Below are 13,655 nucleotides of genomic sequence, written 5' to 3'. Positions count from 1 at the left end.
GGGAGCAGGTGTAATTATGATTAGCAAGCAATGCCCTTGGCTGACTGTTCCCTGTGCCTCTACTACCATAACATACAGCATCTTCCTGCAGGGGTCACCACATTATAACCCAGCATTGTGACTGGACCTGTTAGCATCCTGACAAAGTTGGGCTCACAGGGGAAGACAGGGTGGATCGGAAGCCAGGCTGTTAGCCGGATGCTCATCTGCTTATCAGCAGTGGCAGAAAGGAGGATGGATTGTTTGAAAAAGTTATGGAGCACACTCACTTCTCTCCTAACTGCAATTTTATGAACCAGGATTGTGCAAAGTATGCAGAGGCTAGTGTGAGAGAGGATGTTACAGGGATATAGGTCTTTAAAAAAAGATGGATTGGGGCACCTGGGTGGCTTAGTCGGTTAAGCGCCCGGCTTTCGCTTAGGTCATGATCTCGCGGTTCGTGGGTTCGAGCCCCGCGTCGGGCTCTGTGCTGACTGCCAGCTCAGAGCCTGGAGCCTGTTTCAGTCTGTGACTCCCTCTCTCTCTGACCCTCCCCTGCTCACGCTGTCTCTCTCTCTCCCTCTCTCCTAGAAATAAATAAAAAAAAAAAACATTAAAAAAAGATGGAGAGGGGCGCCTGGGTGGCTCAGTCGGTTAAGCGTCCGACTTTGGCTCAGGTCATGATCTCATGGTTCGTGAGTTTGAGCCCCACATCAGGCTCTGTGCTGACAGCTCAGAGCCTGGAGCCTGCTTCAGATTCTGTGTCTCATTCTCTCTCTGCCCCTCCCCTGCTTGTGCTCTGTCCCTGTCTCTCAAAATTAATAAACATAAAAAAATAAAAGCAAAAAGATGGAGAAACGGTTCTGGAAATAGGATAAAAGAAACACATAAAAGAATCATTATAATTTGAAATCTAGGGCTAAAAAAAAAGGTTATTCAAATAGTACAAGAGCGCTATAGGGAAAATGTACAGAGATGAAACAGTAAGGATCAAGGAGAGTCAGGAATTAGGATTATTAATTTGATGGGGGTAAAACGTTTTAGAGTTCTAGGAAACTGGGAATGTTTCAGAAAGAAAGCTTCCATGACAAGAATTCCTAAGTTGGCTGAACTACTCGAAGTTTAAAATGAGAAAATTAATGGGGCGCCTGGGTGGCTCAGTCAGTTAAGCATCTGACTTTGGCTCAGGTCATGATCTCATGGTCTGTGAGTTCAAACCCTGCACCGGGGTCTGTGCTGACAGCTCGGAGCCTGGAGCCATATTCTCTGTCTCTCTCTCTCTCTGCCCGTCCCCAACTCATGCTCTGTCTTTCTCCCTCTCAAAAATGAATAAACATTAAAGAAGCTAAAATTAAGTAAAATGAGAAATTTAACTATTTGAGGGTGGGCAATAACAGGTAGAAAAACTCTGAAAAACCGTGTATTGAATCAGAATCCTCGAAAACCAAACGGAGTTGTTCTATATGAGCAGACTCTGTGTTGGCTCTAGTCTAGCCAAGAGGGAAAAAATGGCAGGATTGTCAGCAAAGTAAACAAAGAACCAGACACATATAAAAGGGAGCCCAGCACCCTCCTACACTGTTGGTGGGAATGTAAACTGGTTCAGCCCCTCTTGAAAACAGTGTGGAAGTTCCTCAAAAAATTAACAACAGAACTCCCCTGTGACCCAGCAATAGCACTGCTAGGAATTGACCCAAGGGATACAGGAGTGCTGATGCATAGGGGCACATGTACCCCAACGTTCATAGCAGCACTCTCAACACTAGCCAAATCATGGAAAGAGCCTAAGTATCCAACAACGGGCGAATGGATCAAGTAGATGTGATTTATCTATACCATGGAATACTACATGGCAATGAGAAAGAATGAAATCTGGCCCTGTGTAGCAACATGGATGGACCTTGAGGGTGTTATGCTGAGCGAAATAAGTCAGGCAGAGAAGGACAAATATCATATGTTTGCACGTATAGGAGGATTAGGAGGAACTTAACGGAGGACCATGGGGGAGAAGAAGGGGGAAAATAGTGGGGGAGAGGGTGAGGGGCAAACCATGAGAGACTCTTGAATGCTGAGAACAAACTGAGGGCTGATGGGGGTGGGGGAGAGGGGAAGAGGGATGATGGGCACGGAGGAGGGCACCTGTGGGGATGAGCACTGGGTGTTATATGGAAACCAACTTGACAATAAACTATTTGTACAAAAAAAAAAAAAAAAGGAGCCCAGGTGAAAGGGCCCGAGGGAGGCCGGCTCTCACCTGGGAGTCCTAGTCCCCGCACACTCCCTACCAAAAAAGGGATTCTCTTGTGCAGGCACCGCCCAGGAACTGGGTGTGTGAGCCCCGGGAATGGCCTCTGCTGGTAGCTGGTAGATTGATCGTGCAATCGAGAATTTATCCTTAGGTTTCTGCTTAATCAGCTTCCTTCTGAGCTGGAAATTTTTGTGGCACCCAAGGCAGGAAGGGAATGTCAGTGATCACAAGCCCTGCTGTGTGTTGCTCTTACCAGGGACCTGAGTACCCTGACCAAGCTGCCTTTGCCCTGGAGCTTTGGCTGTGGACACATCCCCTTCACTGTCATTCTTTGAAAGTTACACAGCGAACATGTACTTAGGCATTGAGTGATGGATCATTTTTACTTAAACTTTTACCTGGTATGTATACTATACATTCCCTCTCTATGTATATTACACATTCTTGGGAATATACCCAATCCTCTGGGCCACTGGACAGCCTATGTTATTTAGCCCATGTCTCTGCAGGTATATGTTTACAGACAGGGATTCCCCACGGAGCTGTCAACATGTAAGCTTACCAGCTGAACAGGAAGGTAAGAATTTTATTGGACCCTTTTCTGTGCTTCTATCCTGGATAATAGTTATTTGCTGCAGAAACTCTGCTTTCCAAGGTCACCTCTTACTTATTAGGACTTTGTGTTTTTCTCTCATTTTCTCAGTCCTCTCCTTTTCTCCACTGATGACCCTGCCATTTTCCATGGCGATCCACTGGAATTGGAGAACATGGGGGTCACCTGGCTTGTGCCCACACCCCTGGCCCTTCTAGGTTTTGTGCTGACCTGGCCCGGATGCCTGCGGCATTACCCAGGCTCTGCGTCTCCGGGTGAGAGCTGTGCTGTCCTCTGTCCATGCTGAGCATTGTGGCTCTCTCCTGAGGCTCATTATCTCATCGGCAGCCCAATGGGGCCACAGGCCAGACATGGCGCCTTCCTGCGGTGATGGCCAACACTGCCACTTGGCCACCACAAGCTCCTGAGAAACAGTGTGAAGAGTTGAGTTGACTTCAGAGGAATCACTGACCTTTGTTTCACAATGGATGATACAAATGGAAAGATTGTGGGCTCTACTTGCTTTTGTGACTTGGAGCAAGTTGTCTAAGCTCTCCGAAACTCAAGTGTTCTCCTTTGTAATGTATATATAATAACTCTTGGATTTGAATCTTGTCCCGCAATTTGCAATTCTGCACACACACACTCACACACACACACACACACACACACACACACGTGCCCGCGCACGGCAGGTGGTGCCTGGGGCTACTTTTGTTGGGGATTTTGAGCTCACCTACATCCTTTCCAGCGCCTCAGTCTCCGCAGGCTGACGAATGTGTGGCAGGGGCCCAAGTTACCATTTCTAACTATTCTTTCACGATGTTGCCATTTTCGGTCAAAACTCACACTGCAAACCGTGTAGGGTGCTCCCACCTATGACATTCAGGCCGTTTGCGAGGCGCCGGTAGTTTTTAAATGTAGTGTGTTCATATGTCCCATCTCTCAGAATGGCCACTCCAAGGTCAAGAATCAGAGCAGTGTCCTAACTGGGAACGCCACTGCCTCTCTCTCAGGACCTTAGCAAGAAACCAGCCATGATTGAGTAGGAGCAATAAGAAGCGTCTGAAAGATACTTTACTGCGACAGTAAACATATACAAGAAAAGCATAGCCATTTGCGCTTGCTGTGACTTCTCACTTCTGTTCCCTCTTAGCATCCGTGCCTCCTTCATCACATGTAGTGAATGTCACCCACTGTCAGGTTTTTCCAATGTTTCCATCCAGTCTGTTCAGACTCCCCTGGAGTCTTCTCTCCCTTGTAAGCAACTTTGGTTACAAGCAAAGTAATGGAAGCTGTGCGTTCCCTGTCCCGTAGATGACATGGATGGAAGGGGTGAGCAGAGTTTATCCCTGTGCGAGTCTTTGGAAAGCATTGCTGTAAAGCAAGGAGGTATGAAGACCTACTGTGTGCAGGATATCTAGAAGCCCACCATTCCCTGACACTGTGGAGCAAAAACTTCCTTCAAGCAAAGTCAACGTGACCAGAAGCCTGTTCGTTGCCACGTAGTGGGTTTCCGGCCCTCCCAAATTTGAAGTCCCTTACAACCCTAGTGTTAACTGTTCTCTGTGGATTGGGGCACCCGGAGAGCTTCAGAGTAGAAAAAGACATGGCTTTCCCATCAGGGGCTCCGGTCTACTGGGAAAGAGATAACCAATAAGCGAAAGCCCAAGACTATAAATTAATACCCCTTTTAGAGGAGAGGAAACATTGTAATTTATTTCAGTATCTCTACTGTGGTGGATTTCAGAAGTTGAGATTTTTCTTTTGTAGATTTCTTTAAAGCAGGTATGAAACTAACTTAATGGAAAATGTGTGTGTCGTTCTACATCATACTAAAGAATGTTAGTAAATGACAATATTTCTTCTTTGTGCAGGGTCACTGGAGGTAGCAGTAAGCTGCACTTCTCCCAAACACATCAGATAGGTGGGTGGAAGTTGCCTCTCAGTGACTTGCTCTATTGAACTGAACAGGAGCCTGCAAAGGTCCTCTGTCTCAGACTTTATTCAGGAGGACTTACATATGAGAAAAACCAGAAGGCCCAGATCCAGCATGGCATAGCCCCAGACTGGATGTTAGCTAGCATAGTGTCATGGCTGCCATTGTAAGAGTAGCCAGATGGGAAGCCATATTTACCCGGACACTCTCATGAATATTACTCCCCCACCCCATGAAACATACACTTCTACAGTGCCCAAAAGCACCTGAATAGCCTTAAAAAATTTAAAGAACACCAAATACGTAAGGTTTATTAAAATTTTGCTACATTCTTCATAGTTTATCACGGGGGATTTTAATATGATTATAGGATTTTTAAATATGAGCTTTGCCTTATGATTTATCTGGGGGTTCCATTGACTGAACTTGAGTAAATTATCCACCACTTCATTAAAATTCAATAGTACTAAAGGTTTCCATGTGATGCATTAAGCTGTTTATTGCCAGAGAATTGCCGTGCAATGGTTTCCCCAATATGGCAATGGTTTCCCCAATATGGCCTGTACTGAAAGTGTCGAGAATACCAATGAAATGTAATTTTCACATTTCATTTTCCATTAACAAAAAATTATTTCTGTAAACACCAGGAGAAGAAACAGGCTTTCAGTAAGTCATCTACATGCTGGTGATTTTCAGTCTCTTAGCAGAAACAGATCGCTGGCATAAACACGCATGTACTACACAGAAATTCAGAGTCTCGTAATGATGATGTCCATTGCATGGAGATAACGTTTTAGTAAATGGGAGAATCAGTTAACGTTTTAATGAGAAGAGCTGTTGCCCTTTAAAACTAAAAATCACACCCTAACATATTTTAGAACTAGACATTTGTTTACTTTTGTTCCCTACTAGAAGCTAGATCACGTCATGCGTTAGAACAGACCGCACGGGAGAGGTGGGCTGCAGGAAACTGGTATGTGCTACTTGTAGAACAGGTAATTTTTTCAAATACTACCACGACTCATAATAAAGTCATGGACTTCAGGGCTTTGGGCAAGTCCAGCTGATTTGACCCGTCTTCCTTCTCCTCTACAAAATTCCTGCCACGGTGGACACCCTCCCTTGCGTTGCCGTTGAGCCCTGTGGTTTCCTAGCACTTAAACGGACACAGAACCAAATCTGCGATCGCTTCCCGGTGGCTTTGTTATGGTTGAGTAAGATGGCATTTCCAGGGCTCTCTGACCACGGAACACCCCTCCTGATGCCTCGCTTCTCTCCTGGCTGATGTTGGCCCCGGTCTCCTGCCATGTGGCTGCTTTGCTCAGACCTCAGAATAGAAAGTCCACTGCCTCCCGCTTCCTCCTGTGGCGTGAACATCATTCTGCGTGCTGTCCTCCTCTTTCCTGCTCTTCCCCGGGTGTTCCCACCTGTCCCCTTCCCCCTCCACCGCGCCCCCACCCGGCACGCCATGCCGGGAGCAGTCGGCTGCACGAAGGCCGCAGGGATCTAGGCCCTGAGGCTCCAAACAACTGTTCCTACCCCTTTTGAGAATCTAAGACTCTGGAATCTCGTCACAGAAAAATGGACGTGTGGATGGACACACTGCAAACAATTTCCGCAGGTTTCTGGGGCTCCCCATAGCACCTTCCTGACCTGAGCGCCTTCGGGGCCGGCACGCAGCCTCCTGACTGTTGTGCTGACAGTGTGCACTGGCAGAAGCGGGGAGCTTCCGTCGCCCCCCCCACGCCTGGGCCCTGCCCCATCAGCTGCCGCGGAGCAGGGAATCGGGGCATCTGAACCCGAAGGGTTTTCAGACTTGTTTATTTTTAAGGAGGATATGCTTTATTTATTTTTATTTAAAAAATTTTGTTATGTTTTTATTTATTTTTGAGAGAGAGAGGGACAGAGCGTGAGCAAGGGAGGGGCAGAGAGAGAGGGAGACACAGAATCCGAAGCAGGATCCAGGCTCTGAGCCTGATGCGGGGCTTGAACTCATGAACCACAAGATCATGACCTGAGCCGAAGTTGGACGCCTAACCGACTGAGTCACCCAGATGCCCGGGGTGGGGGGCGAGCGGGATATGTTTTAGAAATAACTTTGAAATAACTTTTCAGTCATAATCACGTATATGAACTTTCTTCAGAATCCAGCTCCACAAACAAATACATTTCGCTGGGTTTTTTTCCTGAACTGACTTGTTTGGGTCTGCTAGGCCTTTCAGGATGAAGTGCTACTGAAATTTTAAAAGCAATACACAGAGGGGTGCCTGGGTGGCTCAGTCAGTTGGGTGTCCGACTTCAAATCAGGTCATGATCTCACGGTTCATGGTTTTGAGCCCCACATTGGGCTCTGTGCTGACAGCTCAGAGCCTGGAGCCTGCTTCAGATTCTGTGGCTCCCTCTCTCTCCGCCCTTCCCCTGCTCACGCTCTGTCTCTCTCAAAAATAAACATTAAAAAATTAAAAAAAGAAAACAGTATGCAGAGCCTCAGCTCCCTGGGTTCTCCCCTGCCGGCATTTGTTAGATGAAAAGTCTCGTGAATGGGTTAATTTGGGCATGACTCAAACCTAGTGGAAGGCCAAACAGACCTCTGTTTTGACCATCGGCCCTAATGTGTTTTTTTCTTTAATGTTTGCTTATGGGAACTTATGGCATCTTGGAACCTTCAGAAATAACGGGAAAAAAGCTTAAAAAAGGTTATAGTTGGGGGGCCTGAATGGCTCAGTCACTTAAGCATCCAACTCTTGGTTTCAGCTCAGGTCATGATCTCACGGTTTGTGGGTTTGAGCCCCACATCAGGCACTGTGCTGACGGTATGGAGCCTGCTTTGGATTCTGTCTCCCTCTCTCTCTCTCTCTGCCCCTCCCCTCCTCCCTCCCTCCCTCTCTCTCCCTCCCTCTCTCTCTCTCTCTCTCTCTCTCTCTCTCTCGTTTGCTCTCTGTCTCGCTCTCAAAAATAAATAAACATTTAAAAAATTGTTAAGGTTACAGTTTCTGACTATGCTATTTAGCCAGATAATAGAGCAAAATATTTTAAAAGGAATGCTGAGTCCTGTTGCTTGATGTGCTTAAATCTTAATTTTTCTTCTCTTGTGATGTTTCTGTCTTCATGGAGTCTTCTTTGCCTGCCCACAGTTCAGCCATCTCTGTTAGAACGTTCTGTGAGTGGTCTGTTTTGGACACAAGTGTAGACTGGTGTTTGGATAGTAATGAGTGAGGATCCTAGGGAGGCGGGGAGGGAGGGTGTATATCACCCTGAGTAAGCAGGTTCCTCTGGTGTGTTTTTCCTGCTTGTCTAGGACGGTGGGCATTGGCCCCTTCGCACAAAGAACCTGTATCTATTCCAGCCTGACAGTAAACTCAAAACCAGGCTCAGACGTGTTGGAAAGAGCTGGTCAGATTTTACCAAGGGCAGTGGCATCCTCTGTTGAATTTTACTGCAGTAAAGATTCTGATGGAGCCTTTATTTTTTTTTATTTTTTTTTTAATGTTTTATTTATTTCTAGGAGAGAGAGTGTGAGCAGGGGAGGGTCAGAGAGAGAGGGAATCACAGACTCCGAAACAGGCTCCAGGCTCTGAGCTGGCAGTCAGCACAGAGCCCGACGCGGGGCTTGAACCCACGAACCACGAGATCATGACCTAAGCGAAAGTCGGACGCTTAACCGACTAAGCCACCCAGGCGCCCCTCTGATGGAGCCTTTAAAGTATCAGACCCTTTGGGGTGCCTGGGCGGCTCAGTCGGTTAAGTGTCCAACTTTAGCTCAGGTCATGACCTCATGGTTTGTGGGACAAGTTCTGCATCAGGCTCTGTGCTGATGGCTCAGAGCCTGGAGCCTGCTCCAGGTTTTGTGTTTCCCTCTCTCTCTGCCCCTCCCCTGCTCATGCTGTGTGTGTGTCTCTCTCTTACTTAAAAATAATAAAACATTAAAAAAAAAATCAAGTAATAGACCCGAAGACTGACTCTTTGTCTAGGTTTGAGGGGGGCAGGGGCGGGTGGCAGACACTTGTTTGCAGATGCGTTTTCTGGCCCCCTCTTCCTCCTCACCTCAGTTCACCTCCTCCTCCTTGCAGGTTATGGCCACACCGTGCCCTTGTCAGACGGAGGAAAGGCCTTCTGCATCATCTACTCGGTCATTGGCATCCCGTTCACCCTCCTGTTCCTGACGGCGGTGGTCCAGCGTGTCACCATCCACGTCACCCGCAGGCCTGTCCTCTACTTCCACGTCCGCTGGGGCTTCTCCAAGCAGGTGGTGGCCATCGTCCACGCCGTTCTCCTAGGGTTTGTCACCGTGTCCTGCTTCTTCTTCATCCCTGCGGCCGTGTTCTCCATCCTGGAGGATGACTGGAACTTTCTGGAGTCGTTTTATTTTTGTTTTATTTCCCTGAGCACCATTGGCCTGGGGGATTACGTTCCTGGGGAAGGCTACAATCAGAAATTCAGAGAGCTCTATAAGATCGGGATCACGTGTGAGTATCCAGGCTCCCAGACCCCACTTCCTCGGCCTCTTTTGCTATTCTACCCCCCATCTCGCCTTCGTCAGTCATAAAAGCCCTCATCTCTTTTCACGATACATTTCGCAAACTCTTTATGCAAGAATCGTACTTCTGAGACTTACTTTTTCCAGGTACCTTAAAACTGATTAGTTTCTTACTAAAACATGACTGATCAATTCCTTACTAATAACATTAATAAATTACAGCATAAAAATGCACCACACAGAGTATACTGGATTACCAACTTTTAATTTAAAATAAAGTTGCTCTTTTTATCAAATATTTTAAGTTCCAGGAAACTAGAGTTACGATGTGGCCCATTACTATGAATCACATTCTCCAGTGTACCAGGAAAATCTTAAAACAGTTGCCTATCTGGTTCTTTTTCAAAGAAGTTAGAATAGACGTGAACTGTTTTCACAATTTTGTGTGTCGAAGGTAGGCATTCAAATACGGATGACCAGTGGCTTATCATTTTTAAACTTTTTCAAAAAAAATTCGGTATGAGGGGCGCCTGGGTGGCTTAGTCGGTTAAGTGTCCGACTTTCGCTTAGGTCATGATCTCGCGGTTCGTGGTTTCGAGCCCCGCGTCGAGCTCTGTGCTGACTGCCAGCTCAGAGCCTGGAGCCTGTTTCGGAGTCTGTGACTCTCTCTCTCTCTGACCCTCCCCTCCTCACGCTGTCTCTCTCTCTCTCTCTCTCCTAGAAATTAAAAAAAAAAAAAAAAACATTCGGTATGATACAGAGGGGCGCCTGGGTAGCTCAGTCGGATAAGCGTCTGACTTCAGCTCAGGTCTTGATCACAAGGTTCTTGAGTTCGAGCCCTGCACCAGGCTGTCTGCTGTCAGCACAAAGCCTGCTTCGGATCCTCTGTCCCCCTGTCTCTGCCCTCCCCATTCTCCACATCCTCTTTCTTTCTCTCTCTCCCTTTCTCTCCCTCAAAATAAATGAATAAGAACTTAAAATTCAGTAGGGTATGGAGAACTTAGAAAGTCTTAATTATTCTGTAGCCCTCTCCTGTCTTTTGCATCATAATGTACATACACTTTGCATTTTTGCTGTCTTGAGATTTTTTTCAAGACTCGACTCATGTCACGACTCCTGACAGTAGATGCTCTCTCCTAGCCCTGTCTTGTCATCTTAACCTGACAGTGTGCTTCGTCGAATTATGTATATTTTAACATTTCCATCAAACTGTGGGCTCCCCCAGGACAGAGACCTCACTCACACACCCCAATGCTTCGCACAATGCCTGGCCACCGTACCTGTTCCATAAATATTCACCAAATGGTTACAAGGATAATTTCATATTTCTTCCGTTACCATAACTATTTTTAATGTCCATGTAATATTTCATCAGTCGCTATAGCATAATCTAACCAGGCCTCTACTGTTTAGATTGCTCCCAATTGGGGGGCATTATAAATAACACTATGGTAAATATTTTTCAACTTTGCTGTTTTTCCAAGAAATGGATTGATAGCCTGGAGCAAATATGCCTTTTCTTTGACTCACGGAACACACTGACCCCATGCTTTCCAAATGGTATTATGAGCTCACACTGTCCCCAGAATATCTGAGCATAACGGGGTGTTGTGGACCAGTAGCATTAGGGGTGGTTTTTTGTTTTGTTAAACGTATAGTAGTGTACATATCCGATAAACATGATCTTAACTCTTTTTTTCAGGTATTGGGTAAAATATTACCTTCTTGTTTTAATTTAGTTTGTTTATGACTCCAAAAAGTTGAATGTTTCTGATTGTGTTTGCTAGCTCTACTTCTCTCTTGTATTTATAGTCTTCTCATAAATTCTGCCCAACTGTTGAACCCCCTCAATTTTTCACTTAACGCAAAATCCTTTCAGATCGTCTTCACACTTGTAACAATGTGAACCAGGTTTTCTGGGGCTGTCTGCAGAGCATATGTGCTGCACCAAGCAAAAAGGAAGATTCTAGAGGTATATTGGGATGTGGACAGGGTAAAAATCCCACAGCTTTTGCCTGAAACCCCATGAGCATTTTTGCCAGTGCTTGATCAAGGTTTGACTAAACACAGGATAAAGGAAAAGGAGGGGAATTATCAACTAGTCCAACAGTATCATTGCTATTTCTAAAATACACCATGCTGTCATCAAAACTTAATAGCCAATTTCTAAAGACTCTAGAACCACATCTCTTTGCTTTCTGGTGATAATCAGCCTCCATGTTCCCATTATGCCACTGATTCGAGCCCAGTCATTTGTTTTTTTGACAGTCCTCAACCATTTTACCACGAGGCCATGAAATTGGAATTTTTGTTATTTTTAGTTTTCATTTCCACTTTCCTGTTCCTTTCCATGATCAAAATTTTTTTTTCAAGGAATTCCACTCGACCTGAATCAACAGGTTATCTTTTATTTCAGAGTAAAAAGCTGGTAGAGACAACCCATGGATGTGGTCCATGTGGACCCCAAAATGACTGTCCCATAACGGACAGCACAGTGGGCAGTTGGATCCCGGTCAAGTGCGAATTGCCACACACCGAGACCTGTACCACTTTTGCATCCTTTTCTAGAGGGGTTTTCAGTTAGCTTCCACCAATCATTTCTCTTGTTGCACTTCTTATTCGATAGTGGAAATACTGATACAAGTTCTGAGTGCTCAAGAAAGTGTCAAGCTCTGTTCTGGGCACTCATGACAATTAAAAACTCCTCGGACACGTCTCACTGGCTTTTTGAGAGCTGCTGATTAGGAAGCAGCAATGGAGAACCCTCTCCCGGCATGGTGCCCTTGGGGGGTGGCCAAGTGCAGGGGGTACTTCTCTTCAATGATGCCAGGTCAGCTCCAACTTCTTTCTGTTTCCTCACAAATTACGCCTTTTGGGATTCTGAGTATCCCAAGTTTGTAGAAGGGGAAGTCATTCTTCATTTTTCTCTGGGTAGCCCATCTTGGAGCCATGGACCTCAGAACCTTCCTAGAAATTCGGAAAGTGGCAATGGATTGATTTCACCTGCATGTTCTGTGGCGCCCCTTGATTCATCTGTGACTCGATCCCACTGAGACACTGTCTTTTTCTTCCTCACTCAGGTTACCTCCTGCTTGGCCTCATTGCCATGCTGGTAGTTCTGGAAACCTTCTGTGAACTCCACGAGCTGAAAAAATTCAGGAAAATGTTCTACGTGAAGAAGGACAAGGACGAGGATCGAGTACACATCATAGAACACGACCAGCTGTCCTTCTCGTCCATCGCAGACCAGGCGGCTGGCCCGAAGGAGGACCGGAAGCAGCATGAGCCTTTCGTGGGCCCTCAGTCCTCTGTGCACCCCGACAGCCCTGCAGGCAACTAAGGGCTTTGCCGGGTTGTCTGGGAGCAGCCAAGTGAGGGCAGTGAGCGAGAGCCTTTGTCTTATTTGTTTGTATGAGAATGTAGACACCAAGGTGGTATTTTAACAAATACCTACTGTTTGAAATATTTACAAAAAACAAAAACACTCACAAAAACACCAAAAAAACCAAAAAACCCCACATACAAAAAACACCCAAAATAACAGAACAAAGGAAGCTTTTACTCTGGACGACTGTCTGATATCTGAGGAAATGGGATGTGTACCTATAATTCACATGGGACAAAATTACCGAGACTTTACTAATGGGTGAAGAGTACTTGAAGAAGTGTGCTGCTGTGGAGAGATGCGGATTTTATACTTTTAATTGGGGATTATGGGATTTGCATTTAAATCATTTTAGCTGATGGCTAAATAGCAGCATTTATATTTAAAAGCAAAAAAAAAAAAAGAGAGAGAAGCATAGAGATGTGTTTTATAAATAAGTTTATGTGTACCAGTCTGCATGTGCCCATCTAAGATCATTATTTTTGTAGAATCTAACTTAAACTTACTATTTATAATGAATAGGCAACCATTAACTGTGTACATACAAGTCTAAATATGTTTATATCTTGTACATATATGGTTTAGGTCGCCAGATCTCAGCATACTTCTTAACCCAAGATTGTAGATACTTTTCCTTTTGATTTCTCTTTATACTAAAGAATCAAGAGTTGCTACAATAAAATAAGGAAAACAATACACTTAAGAGTGAGTTACTATAATATTCTACGGTAAATGTTTCTACCCTTTTCAGTAGAAATGAGACCAGATGTCTCCAGAGGTGGACAAATAATGAAGAATACGATTTGTAAAAGAAGTTGTTTTGTTTTGAAAGTGCGTGGTGATTTATAGTCACTTAGTGCTAAAGCCCAGAACACGAACACAGAAGCCCCAGATGAACAGATTCTGTCAAATTAATCAGAGAGGGTTTTTTTTTTTTAATTTACAAGCTGAAATCAATAAAAATCCTAGCTGGTTGCAGTCTTTCTGCTTTAATATATCAAGGAACTCTCTCCTCTGTGCAGATAATATGCATGG

The 13,655-nt window shown here is 45.3% G+C and overlaps 1 protein-coding gene across 1 annotated transcript in view; it reads left to right on the top strand.

Moving 5' to 3' along the window:
• KCNK1 (potassium two pore domain channel subfamily K member 1) overlaps nt 1–13,316 on the top strand; it is a 50,873-nt gene extending 37,557 nt beyond the window's left edge. The window contains exons 2-3 of the mRNA XM_039248834.1: nt 8,829–9,224; nt 12,316–13,316. Coding sequence (XP_039104765.1) covers nt 8,829–9,224; nt 12,316–12,575 — 656 coding nt within the window. The 3' untranslated portion in view covers nt 12,576–13,316. The remainder of the gene's footprint in view (nt 1–8,828; nt 9,225–12,315) is intronic.
• The last annotated feature ends 339 nt before the right edge of the window (nt 13,317–13,655 follow it).

This window comes from Hyaena hyaena, unplaced genomic scaffold, assembly GCF_003009895.1.
Source record: "Hyaena hyaena isolate Hyena2069 unplaced genomic scaffold, ASM300989v1 scaffold_319, whole genome shotgun sequence".
Classification (NCBI taxonomy): domain Eukaryota; kingdom Metazoa; phylum Chordata; class Mammalia; order Carnivora; family Hyaenidae; genus Hyaena; species Hyaena hyaena.
Note: the sequence above shows the minus strand (reverse complement) of the source record. Positions and strands in the feature narration are given on the sequence as shown.